The sequence below is a fragment of the Notolepis coatsorum genome (assembly GCF_963971535.1).
Source record: "Notolepis coatsorum genome assembly, chromosome: 1".
Taxonomy (NCBI): domain Eukaryota; kingdom Metazoa; phylum Chordata; class Actinopteri; order Aulopiformes; family Paralepididae; genus Notolepis; species Notolepis coatsorum.
The window spans coordinates 117,821,461-117,843,029 of record NC_140165.1 but is presented as its reverse complement, the minus strand read 5'-3'; the positions used below and the strand labels follow the sequence as shown (position 1 = coordinate 117,843,029).

At 44.2% G+C, this 21,569-nt stretch overlaps 1 protein-coding gene across 1 annotated transcript in view; it reads right to left on the bottom strand.

The window, feature by feature from the left end:
- The window catches only part of rpgrip1 (RPGR interacting protein 1), a gene marked incomplete at its 3' end in the record, with an annotated part of 80,488 nt that overhangs the window by 25,785 nt on the left and 33,134 nt on the right, over positions 1 to 21,569 (bottom strand). Inside the window, exons 16-20 of the mRNA XM_084337973.1 lie at positions 14,945 to 15,108; positions 5,794 to 6,142; positions 4,888 to 5,069; positions 4,516 to 4,587; positions 1,088 to 1,320 (exon numbers count right to left, since the gene is read on the bottom strand). Coding sequence (XP_084194099.1) covers positions 1,088 to 1,320; positions 4,516 to 4,587; positions 4,888 to 5,069; positions 5,794 to 6,142; positions 14,945 to 15,108 — 1,000 coding nt within the window. The remainder of the gene's footprint in view (positions 1 to 1,087; positions 1,321 to 4,515; positions 4,588 to 4,887; positions 5,070 to 5,793; positions 6,143 to 14,944; positions 15,109 to 21,569) is intronic.

Genomic DNA, 21,569 nt, shown 5'->3' with positions numbered 1-21,569 from the left:
GAATGACTACCATAAAGCTCAATTCTGAATCAGAGATCAGACTACACTTCAATATAATGAGCGTGACCAAAAGGACAACCAACACTAGGAAATGAAAAAGCAGTTGACACTGCGATCTCCAAACTTAAATAGACTCCACATGGCCATAGGCACAGCTGGACTGCATAAGTTGCAATCAAGCCCACACACCTGCCGACCCATGAGGCAATTAACCACAGGGAACAGGGATTGACAGCTATCCCTCACAGAGAGGTGAAATAAAGCAAAAATAGACAGCTGTCCCTCACAGAAAGGTGAAATAAGGCAAAAAACATGACAGTAACAGTGTGAGTGTGAAGCAGGGAATTGCTGAAAAAGAGCATTTGTGCTCAACGAACCTACTCTGGGTAAGTAAAGGTTATAAAGAAACTACCCTGGTAAATAAAGGTTATGAAGAACCTACCCTGGTAAATAAAGGTTATGAAGAACCTACCCTGGTAAATAAAGAACCTACCCTAGTGAATAAAGATTATAAAGAACCTACCCTGGTAAATAAAGAACCTACCCTAGTGAATAAAGATTATAAAGAACCTACCCTGGTAAATAAAGAACCTACCCTAGTGAATAAAGATTATAAAGAACCTACCCTGGTAAATAAAGGTTATAAAGAACCTACCCTGGTAAATAAAGGTTTATAAAGAACCTACCCTGGTGAATAAAGATTATAAAGAACCTACCCTGGTAAATAAAGATGATAAAGAACCTACCCTGGTAAATAAAGGTTATAAAGAACCTACCCTGGGTAAATAAAGATTATAAAGAACCTACCCTAGTGAATAAAGATTATAAAGAACCTACCCTGGTAAATAAAGGTTATAAAGAACCTACTATGGGTAAATAAAGATGATAAAGAACCTATCCTAGTGAATAAAGATTATAAAGAACCTACCCTGGTAAATAAAGATTATAAAGAACCTACCCTGGTAAATAATGATTATAAATAACCTACCCTGGTAAATAAATATGATAAAGAACCTACCCTAGTGAATAAAGATTATAAATAAATATTTCAGGCCATTGTTTTTATGTATTATGAGGACTGCCTTACCTTAAGTATTCTAAAATGTCAGCTGTCACTGCTAACGGGTAGCCAACGGCATCGTTGAACAAGGGGTCAGTACTGCACTGGACTGTGGGAGAGACGTGAGGCGGGAGGTCGTAGAGCCGGTACATGAGGTAGGCATCAGGAAGTAGTCCCGGCCAGCGTGCAGTGAGGCCCACGCAGCGCTCCATGACTATCTCCAGCTCGTTGGGTATCCCTCCGCCGTAATCAAACAGTTCCTGCTGTAGGAGGGCATGTTGATTAACATCATTGACATCCATTCAGAAGCTAACATGCGGTATATTACAATGTCCACATACCACGTCCTCTTGTAGTATAAGTCAGAGTGAAGAAGACTAAATTGTAAATACAACAAGACAAAAGTCTCCTCTAACCCTAACCCTCTAGTTCTTTATCTTCCAACATTATCCCATTGGTAACTGCTTTTGAATAGAAATGCCTAATTCACAGTAGTAGAGTAGGTTAAACGGAAAATCATCATATTTGGAACCTATTACGATTCCACTGTGACTTGTTTATAGGATCCAGTAATAAGAAATTGAATTATTACATCTTCATTGATATATTTATCATATAACACATAGCAACCATTGTTTCTGGACAAATGGGCATTTTAAAAGATGAAAGGCCTCTATATTCTTCCTTGTGGCATGGCTCCTATACAAACATGTACAACACAAACTGTCCAAGGGTCATAGATATAGTAATCACTGTACTGTATGTTGATAGACCTAAACGACTCATCTACATCAAGTCATATTTCAGCCTTGGAGTGAAATAAGAATGTTTTATCTCTGGGACCCAGGCCCAGTAACACATCTTATGAATTGTGTTTGGGGACCCAAAACTAAACAACCCCTTGCCCTGGCGGGTCCGGAGCCATAACTTAAAGGAACACGCCAACATTATGGGAAATGCACTAACTGTCTTCTCCAGAGTCAGACAAGAAGATAGATACCAATTTGGTTGCAAGCTAGTCTAGCACAAATTAGTGTGTGGTAAACATTGACTATATTTCATAACTAATATGTGAGAATAATTAGAGAATCATAATGTAAAAGCCAGGCTCAGCCAAAGGTGATATTATTGGTGTTACAAGAGACAGACATTCCAAACCCCTCACTCTAACAGATGTAATTAGTGGAGAACAAAGACTGTATGTAAATATAAGTCACACCCAGCGTCTAACAGAATACAGGCAGAGAAACACAGACCAAACTTGCTTTTGCTAAGAGTTCATGGAAACTAATTCACAAACAAGTTATCTATTAATCAACTGTTTAGTATCAAAATGTAAGCCAAGAGTAAAACTGTGATAATATTAGAAGTGTGTAAATTCATATACACGGGAGATACATCTTGTAAAATGTTTATTGGAACATGCCTCTGTGCTCATCAAGAAGCCACACTGACGGGGAACAGGTGTGGGATGCAGGAACAGGCCAACACCCACACAGGAGATCGATTAGGGACAGCCCCCACAAAAGACCACCGGATTGGACCAAAACGTACTACTAGACTGTTATGATTGGGGGAAAATGATAGTATTTAAGATCGAACACAGTGTTAATTCAGGAGCCCAGACACCCCAGGTCTGCCGCTCCCCGATCCATCCAGAGAATGCTGTCTGCTGATTTTTCATGTGAGTAAGCTGGATGGCCCCAGGGTTGGTTAGAATAACATGTAAAGATACTTATCTTAAAAACCAGGCTTACTCATGTGTAAAATGCTTACAGTAGATTCTCTATTTTCATTGATGTTAACATGACTGTTGTATGTAATCCTTTGTACAGACATATGTTAATGTGCTCTGAACAATCCTTGTATGAGAAAGCAAACTTCTAATTCACTCTGGCCCCGAGGCAAATAAATGAGTTTGAACCATAGTTCCTCTTTTGTCTGGCTGCACAAGCTTATTTCTCATCTGACTAAGTCAGATGAGGAGACCATTTGAATCATGGTGACCTTCTTTCCTCCTTCCAGATAGCAACCTCATTGTACTGTAAAATCACCTTAGATATTGAGTAAGAATATACCACAAGTGGAAGCAGATACGGACCAGCTATCTAAAGCTAGACTAGATGATCCGTATCTGCTTTCATTAATTTCTGCTAAGCTAGGCTAGCTTGCAGCCAGATAGCTTTTTACTGAACACACAGAGGGGAAATTGGTATATATCTTCTAGTCTGACTATGGAAAAGACATTAACCCTCGAGTCACCCTTGTCGCAGTTCTGGTCAAAAAGCCCTTTTTTTTAGGGTAACCCTAACCCCCTAACCCTAACCCTAATTTAAGAAATGGTAAAAATCCTGAAAATGAATAAATATTCTATATGTATGGTGAGTACTGAAGTTAATAATGATATTCATGAAAGAAAATTGGAACAATACATGAAAAAGATATGTTTTACTGAGATCGCAGTTTCGGTCACTAGGGAGACAGGTAGTGGGTTTTTTGAAGGTTGACTCAAGGGTTAAATGCATTTCCCATAATGTTGGCACGTTCCTTTAAGAAACCTGCATTTACACAATACTATGTGTTTTACCTTGTGGGCACTACCGTCCTGCCAGCCTATAGAGTACTGCACAGGGCTCCTATGTGTTTTACCTTGTGGGCACTACCGTCCTGCCAGCCTAGAGAGTACTGCACAGGGCTCCTATGTGTTTTACCTTGTGGGCACTACCGTCCTGCCAGCCTATAGAGTACTGCACAGGGCTCTTATGTGTTTTACCTTGTGGGCACTACCGTCCTGCCAGCCTAGAGAGTACTGCACAGGGCTCCTATGTGTTTTACCTTGTGGGCACTACCGTCCTGCCAGCCTATAGAGTACTGCACAGGGCTCCTATGTGTTTTACCTTGTGGGCACTACCGTCCTGCCAACCTACAGAGTACTGCACAGGGCTCCTATGTGTTTTACCTTGTGGGCACTACCGTCCTGCCAGCCTATAGAGTACTGCACAGGGCTCCTATGTGTTTTACCTTGTGGGCACTACCGTCCTGCCAGCCTACAGAGTACTGCACAGGGCTCCTATGTGTTTTACCTTGTGGGCACTACCGTCCTGCCAGCCTATAGAGTACTGCACAGGGCTCCTATGTGTTTTACCTTGTGGGCACTACCGTCCTGCCAGCCTATAGAGTACTGCACAGGGCTCCTATGTGTTTTACCTTGTGGGCACTACCGTCCTGCCAGCCTAGAGAGTACTGCACAGGGCTCCTATGTGTTTTACCTTGTGGGCACTACCGTCCTGCCAGCCTATAGAGTACTGCACAGGGCTCCTATGTGTTTTACCTTGTGGGCACTACCGTCCTGCCAGCCTATAGAGTACTGCACAGGGCTCCTATGTGTTTTACCTTGTGGGCACTACCGTCCTGCCAGCCTATAGAGTACTGCACAGGGCTCCTATGTGTTTTACCTTGTGTGCACTACCGTCCTGCCAGCCTAGAGAGTACTGCACAGGGCTCCTATGTGTTTTACCTTGTGGGCACTACCGTTCTGCCAGCCTATAGAGTACTGCACAGGGCTCCTATGTGTTTTACCTTGTGGGCACTACCGTCCTGCCAGCCTATAGAGTACTGCACAGGGCTCCTATTTTTTTTATCTTGTGGGCACTACCGTCCTGCCAGCCTATAGAGTACTGCACAGGGCTCCTATGTGTTTTACCTTGTGGGCACTACCGTCCTGCCAGCCTATAGAGTACTGCACAGGGCTCCTATGTGTTTTACCTTGTGGGCACTACCGTCCTGCCAGCCTATAGAGTACTGCACAGGGCTCCTATGTGTTTTACCTTGTGGGCACTACCGTCCTGCCAGCCTATAGAGTACTGCACAGGGCTCCTATGGGTCGCCACTGGTGCCCGTCTGTCTGTCACCCTGCCCACTCCTCTCTCAACCAGCGTGTCCATTGGTTCTGCAGGAGGGAACATACGCACCCAGAAATCTAGAACCCCAATGATGTTGCCATCAGAACCTTAGATAGAGAGAGAGAGAGAGAGAGAGAGAGAGGTTCAAATGAAGGGAGAATAATTATTGTAGCAATCCACCGGCGAAGAATGGCACCTCATAAGTTTTCCATTACATCATCATAATCGTCGCAGCCATCTTGGTAGGCAAACAACAGGTGATTGTAATCAAACAACAGATGATTATCATTAAATGACAACAGTGGCCCATGAGCTGTGTCTATTAAATCTAAATCTATATGTTGCATGCCGGTATTATATCAATACAGTGATACAAGTATCAATAAATCCCATTTTGCTGCAATAAAGATTATTGGAACGAGGTGAAGGGACTGACAACTTATTGTAATCTTATTAGATAAAACAGATTATGTATATATTTTTATTGCAGATGTTAACAAGGTTTCCCGTTGTGGACATAATTTGCAGTTGGGAAAAAAGGTAATAAATCGCAATATCGTGATATTACAATATCGTGACTCTAGTATAGTGATAATAGCGTATCACAGGGCCTCTGGCGATTCCCACCCCTAGTATCTATGCCATATTGGTAGGAAAATGCATGGCATGTCATGAGAACACTATGAATATGACAGCAGTCATACGTTTGGTACCGGTTTGCTTTTTGTGTTGTTTCTTTTGCTTTGTTGTACGACTTTCATTCATTTCAACAAAGTTGACGTTTAGCAACAAAACCAATACTGGCTGACTATTTTATGAGCCCTTAGTTACCTGCGACATTGACGCGTCCACTGATGCGCTCCCCTCTCCGCTCCATGGCGCTGACCAGGGACACCTGGCCTCTCGCGCGGGTCACGAACCTCACCCCTCCCAGGGCCTGGTGGAGCTCAACACAGACCTCCCCTGACCCCTGGCCTCCCAGCCTGCCCAGGTCGCGGGCCGAGAGAGCGTAGCGGGAGGTGAACCCGTAGTTCGGCTGACTTCCCGAGACCAGAGGCGTGGAATGAACCTCGAAGTCCAGGAGGGCGTAGGTGCAGAACGTCACCGTCTCCTCGCCTCCGTCCGACCCTGCTCGCACTCCGCCCATTGACCTGAGCCCCCCAGGAGTGAAGGTGGCGGCCTGAAGGAGGAACAAATATTTATTGATTGATTGAAAACGTTATTACATTTACATTTAGTAATTTAGCTGACGCTTTTATCCAAAGCGACTTACAAGTTCTGTACGTGTTGACAGAGTCACCTGTGGAGCAACAATAACTTGGCCATGACGACAAGGTTCCTCTCTTTAGCCTTTGGCGTGGTTCATTATGCACATGAGACCTTCTCTCGTGAGAGGCGACGGAGGAAGAGACAGAGGGGGAGGAAACAATCTCTTATATACCCTCTCACCTGACGTCAGCTCCAATAGCTACGTCTCCTTGTGCCTATAGCGCCATCTTGTGGAAACAGTTAAGCAGTTACATGCATCATACATAACACATAATCTCAACACTCCCACTTATGGCTGTCGTGTATACTGTACAACTTTTCCAAAAACATCTTTCAAAGAAAAGAATACAGTTCAGAACATCAAAAATAATATGGCAGTCAATATTACATAACAGGCAATATTTTTCACACCAAACATGACCTCTGCAAATCTTCTCAATTTCAGTTTGGAGACATACTTTGTCATAGCATCTGCATTGAGAAAAGTTATGCTATAATATGAGTTCAAATCATATATATGATTTTGATCTGTTTTGTTCTTATGGACTGAATATGTAATTTGTATTTTATGGTTGAGAATTGTGATATCTAACTTATGAATATTGAGTGAGCTTTTATTCACTGTTTTGTTCATTGTGATGTTTTCTTGTGAGTACTTCAATGTTTGTGGTTTTATATTTTTATTTAACTTTTTTGTGTGTGTTTGTATTTTTAATGTTTGGACCCCAGGAAGAGTAGTCTCACTTTGGTGTAGACTAATGGGGATCCACAATAAAACAATTGAAAAAAAAACAATAAAAACAACCATGTCGTCTGTAGGACAATAAACAAGCGTCATCCTTTCTTCTCTGATGACAGATCTGATGAAGTGATATTTTATATCCACATGTTTACACCTCTGTCGGCACACAGGGTTTCTAGCGAGGGCAATGGTTCCCTGGTTGTCTTCATAAACAACAGTTTTCTTATAGGTATCCATTCCTTCGAGCAGTTGTTCTAGATCAGTGGTTCCCAAACTGTGGTGCGCGCACCCCTTGTGGTGTGCGAGCGCCCTCTAGGTGGTGCGTGACATGAAAAGGCTAATGGTGGTAAATAAAAAATAAATAAAAATAAAAAATAAAATCATAAAAATCTTAGTCAAACCTTTAGTATTATGGATATTAAACATGCTGGCAGAGTACATGCATCCATGTTGTCGTGAACATTTTAATTAAATAAAGAAATTCCCTATCCATAGTCGCCGTGGGAAGAGATAAAATAAAAAATCAAATCTGTGCACGGAGACCAGCAAAAAGAAAATTCTAACAGAAACCCATTGGGGGGTGCGTCAGCTAGGTCGGGAGGTGTTAGGGGGTGCACGGCCAAAAAAGTTTGGGGACCGCTGTTCTAGATAAAAACATTCCTGTATTGCAGTGGAGGTTTCTCTATGACAACACGTGAAACACAAATTCACTCATAATTCACAATTATTATTAATTTACACATATATATATATAATTATATATTTTTTTAAATTATTATTATTCTTTTTTTTTATTAGAAATGTTTTCCTCTGTAAAATAAAATGCCAGTGAATTTTTGTCTTTTCTTCAAAAATGGCCAAAAGTGACAGCTCTGAGCTCTTTGGTCAGGGCTGCAGTCAGTCATGGCTAGCTGTCAATCACTAAGTGAAACTTTCACTGCACAGGCAGTTCTTTTCATTCTATTATCCAATCAAAATAGGCTATTTGAGTCATCTAAGCACTGCCTGTGCAGATTTGCCTCACACCACCCACGAACGCGGGTTGAATGATTGACAACCTTCAAATCCAATCAGAGATTGCTGCATTGCACACAGTCAAAACAGTCCAGCTGCAGTTCCGTAGGTTAGGTTTAGCTGGGGCCAATCTCAAGTTTCTCAAGTTTCTTTATTAGTTGTCATACAACAGAAGTACAGAATACTTTTATACAAAATGTAACAGAAAGAAGCATTTTGTATAAAAGTATTCTGTACTTCTGTATGACAACTAATAAAGAAACTTGAGAAACTTGAGATTGGCCCCAGCTAAACCTAACCTATGGAACTGCAGCTGGACTGTTTTGACTGTGTGCAAGGCAGCATTGAAAGAGCAAGCTAGTAGTTTAGTAAGCTGTACAGCTGTAACAACACAGTAGGCTAAATTAAACTTTGCGCCAACATTAGGACCGAAGTATAAACCAGCAACTGAGCAACATGAAAAAGTGGACTTATGCATCTGGATCAGAAAAAAGTAAGTTGTAGTGTTTGTAAAACGAAAGCCTGCTTAGCCTGGACGCTAACGTGAGCTAACGTTAGCCAGCCGAATTCTTTAGAGAACAATACGTGTCCGTAACAGTAGTGTAGTTCTAACTTCACTCGGGAGACAAAAGCCAAACATCAATTTGATGCAACAAGCTGGCTCGTGATGCACATGGCTATTGTTTACATTTTCCATGGGATTAATGCATGCGGCTCGAGTCGGACTCGTCACATGGAGAAGCTGCACTATTCAACGAAAGATGAGATCGATCGAGATACCGTCTTTATGGGTAAGTGTCTTGGCTTTAGAATGTCAGTTTGTGAGGCGGTTAGGTGGTCGAGCGGAGATTGCGTTCGTCACCAGCCCCGGAGCTGTGAGCTTGGTTCGCCTGTTCGAATCCAGCTCACAGCTCCGGGGTTGTCACCAGCTTGGCTGGCCGTCTGCACTGATACAATTGGCTGTATCAGAGGGTGGGAGAAGCTGGCGGGGTGGGTCCGGGTCGTTGTAAACAGCGACTCCTACAGTTCGGTCGGGGCGCCTGCTAAGCGCGGATTGGACGTGAGGGGGATAGTGTGGTCCTCCCACACGCTACGCCCTCTCAATGAGAATCCGCGCTGCCAGGTGAAAAGAAGCGGTGATTGGCTGGACGTGTGTCGGAGGAAGCACGTGGTAGCCTCCACTCTCCCAAATGATCTGACTGTGGGGGGTAAAGCGCAGCGACCAGGAAGGGACTGGGAATTGGCATACGACTAACATTGGGATGGGAGAAAATCGGAGGAAAAATGGAGGGGGAAAAAGACCAATAAAAAAAAAAAAAAAAAAAATCAGTTTGTGTAACGTTACTGTAACACTTCTCCTCTCTCCTCTCCTCTCCTCTCCTCTCCTCTCCTCTCCTCTCCTCTCCTTAATCAGAATTTCCAATGCTATAGGTCTATATGACAGGCGTTGTACTCTTAAACAGTAATGTATATTTGTAGATCTGGTATGTCATAAATGTCTGGATGTACCAGTACTGTCTATATCTCTGTATGTCATATATAGATGTAGCAGTACTGTCTATCTGTATGTCATGTTATGATGAATTGAAAATGGGGGACCCCGATGTAAACAAGACGAAAGTCTTTCTCTGGTCTGCATCCCCTTAACAATTGTGTGTATTGAGCCGTACTGTATTGTACCCATTCTGCAATCTGTTAAATAAAGTTTTCATTCATTCATTCATTCATTCATTCATTCATTCATTCATTCATTCATTCATTCATTCATTCATTCATTCATTCATTCATTCATTGTCCTTCTGTTACATAAAACCCATATGTGGCCTCATGCAGAGGAAGGTGGTAAATACATGTTAGATATTCCAATGTACAGTTTTGCATACCATTGACTCAGAATGGTCTGTTTTATAGAAATCGTCACAGCAGTATAGTTTGTTTATACTTCAGAAGTATGATATTTAAACATGGTCCCCAAAATGAATGGAAGCGAATGAGGAGCCTGACATCTGGGAGGAATGGGGGTGTTGCAGCGTTGGGGATGTTTAAAAAAAAATTAATATATAATATAATATAATAATTTGTGCTTCACCTAAAAATGTGGTCAGCAGCCTCCACTGCTGTATTGTCATAGCTAGAGCCATGTATTCGGCTTCACAAGTTGACAGTGCCACTGTGGGCTGTTTCTTTGTTTTCCATGAAACCAGTGATGTGAGGATTCGCCTGTCCCTGGACCTTTTTTCCCTGTCTACTCTCTTCACCAGCCCCCACCCTTGGACATTCTTGTTCCTCTACCTTCACGCACCTGTTGGGAGTTTGGAATCAGGTCTGGAGAGTACTTAGGTTGCAGACTCCCCTCCAGTCCTGGTCGGGTCGTTCTGTGTTCTGGACTCTGTGTTCGTTCTGTATTCTGTACATCACCATCACCTGCCGCGTCTCCGGCGTGAGACGACGTGCGAGCCATCACCACCTGCCGCCGTTTGCCTGGAGTGGGACACCGCTTTCGCTCTCTAATTATCTACGGGAGGTTTTCCAGTGTTCCCACTCCAGACGTCAAGCCGGCTCGCCATCGCTCCCGATTCCACGGGAGGAAGGCGTCTCTTCGTGATCCTCGTTCCTGGGGTGAGGCTCGCCGTCGCTCCCTATTATTTCACGGGAGGATGGCGTGTGCTCATCCCGTTCCCCTCGGACCCCGGCTCGTCGTCGCTCCCTATCATTCCACGGGAGGATGGCGTGTGCTCATCCCGTTCCCCCTCGGACCCAGGCTCGCCGTTGCTCCCTAGTATTCCACGCTCCTCTGTGGGATCAGCAAAATGCTGTGACAATTTACTCACTACAAAACATAGGTCAGGGCGAGTACATGTTGTCAAATAAATGAGGCTACCTACAGCTTCTCTGTACATTTCTGAGCATCCTCTTGGTAGTCTAGTTTTTGATCACATGGTGTTTCCCTTGTTCTACATTCTTGCATGTCAAAACGTTTCAGGATATTTTCCACATATCTCTTCTGGGATATTTTTACACAACTGGCAGACAGTTCGAAGTCCATGCCTAGAAAATGCTTTAACCTGCCTAGGTCTTTCATTTTGAATCTGGTGGAGAGCATACTTTTCACCTGGTCTAGGTTTCTAGTGTTGTCCGCTGCGATGATCAAATCATCCACCCAAATTACAATTATCACTTTTCCTGACTCTTTTGACTCCCTTGAGTAAACACAGGGGTCTACTGGGTTCTGTAGGAAGTGATCTTCAATGAGACATGTATGAAGCATCTCGTTCTAATTTCGCCCAGACTGTTTCAGGCCGTAAATGGATTTTTCTAGCTTACACACTAGCTTCTCTCCTTTCTTCTCGTAACCTTCAGGTTGTTCCATATATATCTCCCTATCTATGGGTGCGTGCAGGTAGGCTGTCTTCACATCCATCTGGTGTAAAATCAAACTGTCCTCAGCTGCTTTCTGCATCACTACCCATACACTGGTCAGATTGGCTGTAGGTGAGAATGTCTCACCGTAGTCTATACCTTCCCTCTGACTGTAACCTTTAGCTACAAACCTGGCCTTGTACTTGTTGTGGCCTTCAATACCCTCCTTGATTGAGTACACCCATTTTCCTCCCACTGTCTGTCTACCCTCTGATAACTTGGTTAGAGTAAAGGTGTGGTTGTCCTCTAGGGACCTCATCTCCTCATCCATTGCTCTCTCCCATTTTCTTGACTCAGGGGACACCATGGCCTCTTTAAAGGTCTGAGGTACTCCACTCACTACTCTGTAGCAGTAATCAATGTGGTAAGTGTAGTGTCATCCTTGTCACTTTCTCTCTGGGCATAGTCTTTCAGATAATTTGGGGGTTTGTGTTCCCGTGAGGGATACCTGCATGAGGCACGTGACGTCACCCTCGGGTTTCCTCTGTCCTGCTGGTAAGCATAGCACACTGATCCAAATTTGTGCATTCTGGCTAGATTACACTTTTTCCCTGTAAGTGCTGTATACGGGGTGGTGCCCGTGTGCTTATTAAAACACCTGTTTCTGGTGTAAGCGGCTTCTTGTACCGCATAATGCCATAGACTCTTCGGTAAGTTACCATCTATTAGCTTACACCTAGCCATTTCGAAAAGAGTGCGTCCTTCCCTCTCTGCTATCCCGTTCTGGTGCGGGGAGTAAGGACATGACGTCCCGTGTCTCATCTTGTTCCTTCTCAACAGTGATTGGAACTCTCTATTTGTGAACTCGGTTCCGTTGTCGGACCTCAAGCATCTTATGTTGCCATAAGGGGCTACATCTGCAAGGAATTTCTCTGTGGCCTGGAATCTGTCACTCTTTGCTTTGAGAAAGTAAACAAACACTGCCCCTGTACACACATCTGTAAAAGACTGTACATATTTAAAGCCACCTATGGACTCGTTGCTTACTGGACCGGCTAGATCTGTGTTAACTAGCTCAAGTGGTACCTTTACCTTTTCCGTGGGACCTCTGTTCCTCGATTGAGTGAACTTCCCCCCCCTTTTTTTTGGTCCACTTTTTCTCCCATTTTCTATATTTTCTCCCATCCCAATTTTCGTATCATCCAATTCAACCCTCCCCTATCACGAACGCTGTTTCTTGCCTCCCACAAGCCGGCTGCAATGTGGACTAAGTCATACATAGCACAAGTCCCCTCCGGTACTTGAGGTAACAGCAGTCGCATCTTTTCACCTGCGCAGCTCGATCTCTCAGTGGCGAGGAGTAACGCGTGGGAGGCTCACGCTGCCCCCGACACTTCCTGATTCTACTGCGCAGGCGCACCAACCGACCTGTAGGAGTCGCTGTCCACAACGCCCGATCCCCACCCATCAGTTTCCCACCCCCTAATACGGCCAATGTGTATTAGTATGAACGACCAGCTAAACTGAAAGCAATGTGGAGCGCTGGGCTCGAACAGGCGAGCCCAGTGTCTCTGCATTCATGGCGAGCGCCTTGCCCACTACGCCACGTAGCCGCCTACGAGTGAACTTCCCCTTTATACACACCTCACATTCTTTGTTAGGTCTATGCTTTTCACCGTTAATGTGCATGTCTTCTGTCACCGCTTGCAGTTTTAGTAAATCATCGTAATTACAATGACCCATGATCTCATGCCATGTCTGGATATCATGACTGGCAGTCACATTACACATATCATTATTGGTGATTATTACACTCTGTTTGTAGATAATACATTCTCTTGTACACCTCTATGTAAAATCGCGTACCGTTAGGCTCTACAAGAACATCTTTACCTTCATTGAAGAACACTTTGGCACTGTTTGCAGTAGCAGATTTGACAGAGAATAGTTCTTGTGGGAACGAGGGTATGTAGAGAGCGTTCTTTAACGTCACTGTACACCGGCGCCCCTCACTGTTTATGAGGCATACCTGTGCGTCTCCTCTGCCCTGCGCCAACTCGAATGTGCGCTTCCCGTCTGCCAGCTCCATGCTGTGTCACTCCGGCTCGAAGGTGTTGTCAAAGTTCTTGAATCGGTTCCTGACGTTGATGATGTGGGACGACGCACCTGTGTCCACGATCAGTCCCTTCCTTTGGACCTGCTACTGCTGCGTTGACTGGGTGACGTACGTTGTCTGCGCCCCGAAGATGAAATCCTCTCGTCCCGCTGCTCTCCGGGCGTCGTCTCGACTCGCCTCACGTCCACCGTTGCCGCCATCTTGTCCACAGCCGCCATCTTGTCCATGCGCGTACCGAGCGCTCTGGTCGCGTTTCTTTCTGCATGCTTTGTCTGTGTGCCCCGTGCTCTTACAGAAGCTACACCAAACAGTCTTTGTGCAGTTATCTTTCAGGTGCCCTTTCTCTCTGCATCGCCAACACGCCAGCTCCGTCGGGGGTCTGGTCTTCTCTCTCGGTGCCACCCGGGCCTTCAGCACCCTCTGTCCCGCCTCCTCGGCGACTGGGTATGTGTCTTCTGAGGCCTCAAAGTTCTGCAGCTTGGCCTTGAACTCCCCCAGCGACATGTCCGCTGAACCGTGTGTCACCAGCAGTGTGAACGGTTTGTACATCTCCGGTAGTCCTCTCATAACCATCGCCAGCATTAGTCCGTCGCTCGGTGCTTCTCCTGCACTCTTAAGCGCCGTAATGATCTGCTCAGCCCTGATGACGTATTCGGTCACAGTCTCGGTGTGCGCTTTCTTCAGCGCGGTCAGTGTTATGTAGAGGGATAGGATCCGGGGTCTTCCCCTTCCGATGTAGTGGTTTCTCAACACTTTTAGGCTTTCTCTGCCTTTGTCCTTTGTGTCGCAGAATATCAGCCCCAAGCTTGTGTCGTCAAGGAGTGGTGCCAACACGCAGTATGCGTCTGCATTTTGCTTGATATCCTGGGTTTGCACTTCCGCCGTTAGTTCTCCCGTGGGGGCCGTCAAGATCGTTGTCTTCAGTCCCACTCCGTGCATGCAGCACAACATTCGCTCTTCCCAGAGCTCATAGTCCTCTGCCCTTCCGTTGAACGAGGGCCATTTGCTCCTTCCTTTTGTCGCCATCAGGCGGGCCGCTGCGTTCTGAATGAGTTGAAGATGCTTGGTGGCAGTGGCCGGGAGGCCAGCAAGCAGTGTGTTGCAGTAGTCGAGGCGGGAGATGACTGTATATTGGACGAGGAGTTGGGTGGCTTCTTTTGTCAGGAAGGGGCGGATTATTAACAGATTGCAATACAAACAGCTGCTAAGAGGATGAAGACCAGAAAAAGACTTTCGTCTTGTTTACATAAGGGTCCTCCATTTTCAATTAATTCAGACATTTATGACATACAAGACATACAAATATACGGTACTGTGTAAGAAAGAGAGAGAACATCATAAAAAAAAAAATTATCCGAAGGGGAAGAAACTGTACATTAGAGGGGGTTGGGTTGGTGTGGGGGAGTGCTCTTTGAGATTTACTACTGACTTTAAAAAGAATGTTGTTGATGTTAATATTGAAGACGAGGCTTCCCGGGTACCTTGAGGTGAATCTCCAACAGTGACTCCCCGGCCCTCAGCTCAGCGAAAGAGGTGTCGTCTTCGATGGGCTGTACCACTTCCTGGTCTAACCCTGGCCAGGTGTACTGAATTGGTATGGTCCGTTTGTAGTTCCTGGGGCTGTAGGCTAACTCTTTCAGTTGGGCTTTGAAGAAAAGGAGAGTCAACAAAAGAAAAGGATTAACATCTACACAGTATAATGTGTGAAAAGACGCCAAGTGATGAAGTGATTATTACTACTACTAATAATAATACTACTCCTACTACTAGTCTACTACTACTAATAATACTATTAGCCTACTACTACTAATAATAATGCTATTACTACTACTAATAATAATAATAATAATAATAATAACAATAATAATAATAATAATAATAATAATAATAATAATAATAATAATAATAATAATAATAATAATATAATATAATAATAATACTACTACTACTACTGTGTGTTTGACTCCACTTACTGCATGGACTACAACGTATAACGTATGACGTATATCATGCCAGTTAGGGTACCTTATGTATACTGCACCTGTGTATACTGTATACTTTACTTAATCATAGTATATATTCAGAAGTGTTATTGACCATATGTATTGTAATTATGGTTGTAACAGTACACAAAAACCACGGTAAGGTACATACCTCGGTTTTGAAGTCAAGGTTCGGTTCGGGTTTTTGGTACAGTGGGGGAAAGTTTGGCTTTCAATGTTCCACTCAGGGGTGATGTAGTGTGCAGTAACTAATTGTACTTGTAGGGCTGTCAACGAATATTCTATATTTGAAATTAATAATCGACTTTTAATTTTTTTTTATATAATAATAATTATATTAAATTGTGAAAAAAAACAGCCCCCGGTGGCGGTTGTTAGTGGTTAACATACCGTTGTATTCGTTCGGTACACTACACAGCCATTCGGTACGGTACGGTACACACTGAAACGGTTTGGTTCGGTATGGATATGTGTACCTTTACACCCCTAATTGTAATGTATAATAACTGATAGGGAATACAGACCCTCATCTGCACCTTCGATTACACTGCCTACTTGCTCATATTCGTATATTCAGAGTTAATTATATTGTTTACACTGCCTATATTTTTTTACTTTCTACTGTACTATAATTGTATTGCTTGTATTTATGCCCATACCTGTACCTCCCCTCGCCCACTCCCCCATGCTGCTATGATGCTTGAATTTCCTCAAGGGGATCAATAAAGGAATATCTTAATCTTACTACTACTACTACTACTACTACTACTACTACTACTACTACTACTACTACTACTACTACTACTACTACTACTACTACTACTACTACTACTACTCAAGGCCAGATTAAGACTTCAGAGGCCCCTGGGCCAGATTCTTGTGGAGGCCCCCCCCCCCACACACGTGCATGCACGCACAGTGGCGTTTTTATATGTCACTTTAAAAAATATATAGAATACCGTAATTCCTCTTGTATTTGTTTCAACTGTAGTGGATACCAGGCTTCTATTAGGAGGAGGAACCAGCTCATTCGTGTTGGTGTTGGGGCTGGGCTGTGGAGATGCGGCGGGCGTATACGAACAGGTGGCACTGGCGTCAGCCACTGGTGGTGGTGGGCCGGCTGAAGTTGAACTAGAGGCTGCCGCTTCCTCTTCTCTGTCGCTAGCATCAATAATAATAACAACGTTAGCATTCTCGTCCTCTCTGCCCGCGGCGCCTGGCTCAGCCTCTTTAACGTTGCTGCTACTAGTGCTAGCCAGGGGGCTATCCTCCTCCTTACCTGACGGGGTGAAAAAAGTAGCGATAGTTGGTATGCTTTGCCGAAGTAACGCGCTCTTTCTGTCCCTTTCCTGTTTAGACTTTAACTTAGCAGCTCCGCTTTCCCACCGTTTTACTTTTTTATCCATGTTTTTTGAGTGTCACAGTCTCAATTGATCATACAGTACTACTCGAGACGAGTCTTAGCCTACTTGATCAACTTGCAAGTGCAATTCTCGCGATCAGTGGTCACCTGACCTGACAGTGACCCCTGGACCTGGACGTCAGTGTCACGTAGACTCAACGTCTCTCACCCCTCATTATCAAACAATTTGCAATACAAAAAATGTAATAAAAATAGATAGAGAAGAGATGAGATGATACTAGTAGTCACTATAGATGCTGTGAAAGTAAACGCTGGATGAGGATCTGATTATATATATATTTTTTTCGTATCTCTTTTATTTTTTTTACTAGTGTGTAGTGTGGAGGCCCCTAGTCACGTTATTTCTAAACCTAGCCGCATTTCTGGCAAGACGCTCTCTGATTGGCCGACGCCTGTTTCTACACTGGTTAAGCTTGGCACTCTTTCGAAGTTGGTTAAGGTTAGAGTTTGTCTTAGAGCGTGGCGATAGAACGCCAGGTAGTTTGCAGGCTGTTTGACGAGGAAATGGGCAAAGACACAGCTCGTCACGCGATTGGGCAAACATGTCAGTGGCCAATCAGAGAGCGTCAGTCAGTGCCAATCAGAGAGCGTCTGCCAGAAATGCGGCTAGGTTTAGAAATAACGCCCCCTAGGGCCCTAGTCACTAGGGGGAGCTCGATGATATCCGCTATCGGCACCGACGGGTCCATGCTGTCTGTCATGAATAATGATCCCAATCTGCCTTATTCGTGTCGGGGCTGTGTCTATTCTTTTACCAATGGATTTCCATTTCCGCGTTCGCGTTCTGCGATCTGATTGGCCACTGACGTTTCTTAGGCGACTCTTTTGAAGTTGTTCCGTTAGAGTATGGAATCAGGGCTGGTGTTCTATCGCCCTGCTCTAACACAAACTCTAACCTTAACCAACTTCGAAAGAGTGCCTAAGCTTAACCAGTGAAAGAAAGAGGTGTCACACGATTGGCGCTACCAGAAACGTCAGTGGCCAATCAGAGCGCAGAACGCGAACGCGGAACTGGAAATCCGTTGATAAAAGTATTCAGGCGTCGGGGCTGGGATGTGGAGATGCAAGTTTTGACTTTTTATTGCTGTTTTTACCTCAAACGGAAAACCTCAAACTCTTATGAAGAGGAAAAAAAATACTCAAGATTAGCCACTTGCAGACGGCAGGGTGTGACGTACTGTATATTTTAGTTGATGAAATATTTTTGTTGACTAAAATATTTTAGTTGATGAAATATGTTTTCATTCGGTGTCACAGTATGACATCGATCTCCAAAATAAGAAAAAAAAAATGTGGGGCCTCTAGTGACGAGGGGCCTCCAAAATTTTTTAAAATAAAAGTTAAAAAAAAATAAACAAATATTTGGGGCCTCAAAGTTGCTGCAGGTCTGATTGCAGAACCCATAACCTCTATTTTGAATCTCAGTCTTTGTGCTGGTGAATTACCTAGCTCATGGAAGTCGGCCATGGTTCTCCCCTTGTTAAAGGGCGGAGACCCCTCTGACCTAAATAATTATCGCCCTATTTCCAGACTGTCTGTAATGGCCAAAGTCTTTGAATCTCTTGTAAACGAACAACTGAAAAAGTTTCTAACTGACCATAATATTCTTAACGAGTCTCAGTCAGGCTTCAGATCAGGCCATAGTACTACTTCAGCGAATATGCTAGTCTCAAATGACATAATTGAAGCACTGGACAAGAAAAAACACTGTGCAGCATTGTTTGTTGATCTGTCTAAAGCTTTTGATTCTGTGGATCATGCATTGCTACTGCAAAGGCTTGGCTGCATAGGTCTTGGTAAAATGGCTTTGAGCTGGTTTAAAAACTATCTATCTGAAAGAACTCAGTGTGTTTCAGTAGAAGATTATACCTCAGCTGCTCTTACTGTAAACAAAGGTGTTCCACAAGGTTCTATTTTGGCCCCTGTCTTATTTTCCATCTTTATAAATGAACTAGGAAATGGGATAAACCCAGCACGTTTTCATTTATACGCCGATGATACAGTTTTACACAGTGGCTTCCTCTTTAACTCAGGCCATAGAGCTTCTACAGGATGCTTTTAATACACTACAACACTCCTTGCTAAGGCTAAGACTGGTCCTTAATGCAAAAAAGACCAAGTACATGACCTTCTCTCGCTCTCGAGCTAATACAGCTGTCCCCCCGATTCTGACACTGGAAGGGACATGCCTTGACAAAGTAGCATCCTATAAATATCTGGGCATATGGATTGATGAAGATATGGCCTTTGATGTTCATATTGGGAACCTACTGAGAAAACTTAGACCTAAACTGGGCTTTTTATTCCGGTTAAAGAAATGTTTCCCGTCTGAAGCCAGGAAGAGAATTGTGCAGAGTTCCTTTCTGCCTGTATTAGACTATGGCGATGTAATCTATATGCATGCTCCTTCCTCCCTGCTTAAAAAGCTGGATTCTGCGTACCATACTGCCATACGTTTTGTAACAGGTGCAGGCTCTCGCACCCACCACTGCACTTTGTATCAGTCATTAGTGTAATATTCATGCTTTGAATATATCTTTACTATATTATTCATGCTGTGAGTATATCATTTACGACAGGCGCGCCAGGCGCACCTTGCTTATGTATACCTGACCAGGGGTCCTGACAGTCAGTTGGCTGCCAGCCGTGAATGGAGTTACACTCATGCTGAACGATGCTTACCTTTGAATAAATATATAAACGCTATCTCCTCGTCCTGAAGATTATTCTACATAAATCGAATACGACATGGTGTCAGAAGCGGGGTGAACATGGATATCAACGGAGTCCCGTCGCCACGGATGAATTGGGATTCTCTGGACTTACCGGGAGAATGGAAGAAGTTCAGGCAGCATGCAGAGTTGATGTTTTCGGGCCCACTCAAGAAGAAAGGAGAGGACGAGAAATGTAGCTACCTGCTATTGTGGAGCGGAGAAAGAGGGAGAGACATTCACAACACATGGACTCTCAGTCTATGACTAGCACTTTGGGATCCCAGCGAACAAAAAGTGCATTACAAATCCAATCTATTATTATTATTATTATTCAGTGAAGAGGTATTGAAGAGCTACTATGACAATTTCGAAGCATACGTACTTCCAAGGAGGAACACAATTTTCGCCAGGTACAAATTCCATGAGAAAACCCAGCAACCGAGCGAGTCATTCGAACAATTTGTCACTGCATTGAAGCTACTGGTGAAAGACTGTGCATATGTGAACAATGATGAGATGGTTAGAGACCGCATAGTGTTTGGCATACACTCAGCAAAAGTAAGAGAGAAACTATTAAACGTTGGATCAGACTTGTCGTTAGAGAAAGCGGTAGATATAGCTAGAGCCCACGAGCTAGCACAATCACAGATAAAGAGCTTTACTGGCGCCACGAGCAGCGCGCAGGAGCAGCTCGTGCACGAGGTGCACAGACAGGAACAGAAGTATAGCGCTCAGAGATATCGCCCCAGAGCAGAGTGGACAGAGAGAGCGAACAGAGCGAGCGACACAGACACACGTAAGAACTGTGGATACTGTGGGGGTAGAGCTCACAAGGAAGGGGATAACTGTGTAGCTAGGGGAAAACAGTGCACGAAGTGTGGAAAATGGAACCACTTTGCCAAAGTCTGCAGGGCCGGTAGTTTTCAGAAAAAGTCAGTACACGAGATTAGCATGCGCTCTGAGTCAGGAGAAGAGTCAGACGAACTGTATGTAGACACCGTGACAGACAGACGGTTTGATGCAACAGAACAAGCGTTCGCAGACATACAAGTAGGAAAACAGGGCACAGAGCTTAAATTTAAGTTAGACACAGGTGCACAAGTAAATGTAATTCCTTTGAGAGAGTATCACAGTTTACAAGATAAACGCAAAATACAGCCTACTTCACGCAGACTGACAGGATATGGTGGAGAGAAGCTAGTGGTAAAGGGCACATGCACGTTAAAGTGTAAATACAAAGAGCGTGGCATGTTGTTAGACTTTTACATAGTAGACACTCAGGCACCCCCAGTTCTAGGTTTACAGGCATGCCTGAATATGGACCTCATTAAACTAGTGTTGTCAGTAAATGCACACACAGATAAACAGACCATCATGGAAGAATACCACGATGTGTTTAAAGGGATAGGACTATTCCCAGGAGAGTGTCACATCCATATAGACCCAGACGCCACGCCAGTAGTCTGCCCACTGAGAAGGACACCGATCGCCCTGCGTGGCCGACTAAAGAAGGAGCTACAGAGTATGGAAGACACACAGATCATCGCTAGAATCATCGAACCAACGGAGTGGGTCAGTGCACTGGTCATTGTTGAGAAACCACGCACAGGCAAGCTCAGACTATGTTTGGATCCTAAGGAGCTAAACAAGGCTATCAAGCGCCCGCACTACCCTCTGCCGACACTAGAGGACATCACACCCAGACTAACAGGCGCACGCTATTTCAGCGTACTGGATGCAAGGTCGGGATACTGGTCCATCAAGCTCTCCACAGAATCATCGAAGCTGACGACGTTCAACACACCGTTTGGACGGTACAGATTCCTACGATTACCATTTGGGCTCGCTTCTGCCCAAGACGAGTTCCAACGAAAAATCGACGAGACATACGAGGGACTGAACGGAGTAGCAGCTATAGTAGACGACATCCTTGTATATGGCGCGACCAGAGAGGAACACGATAAGA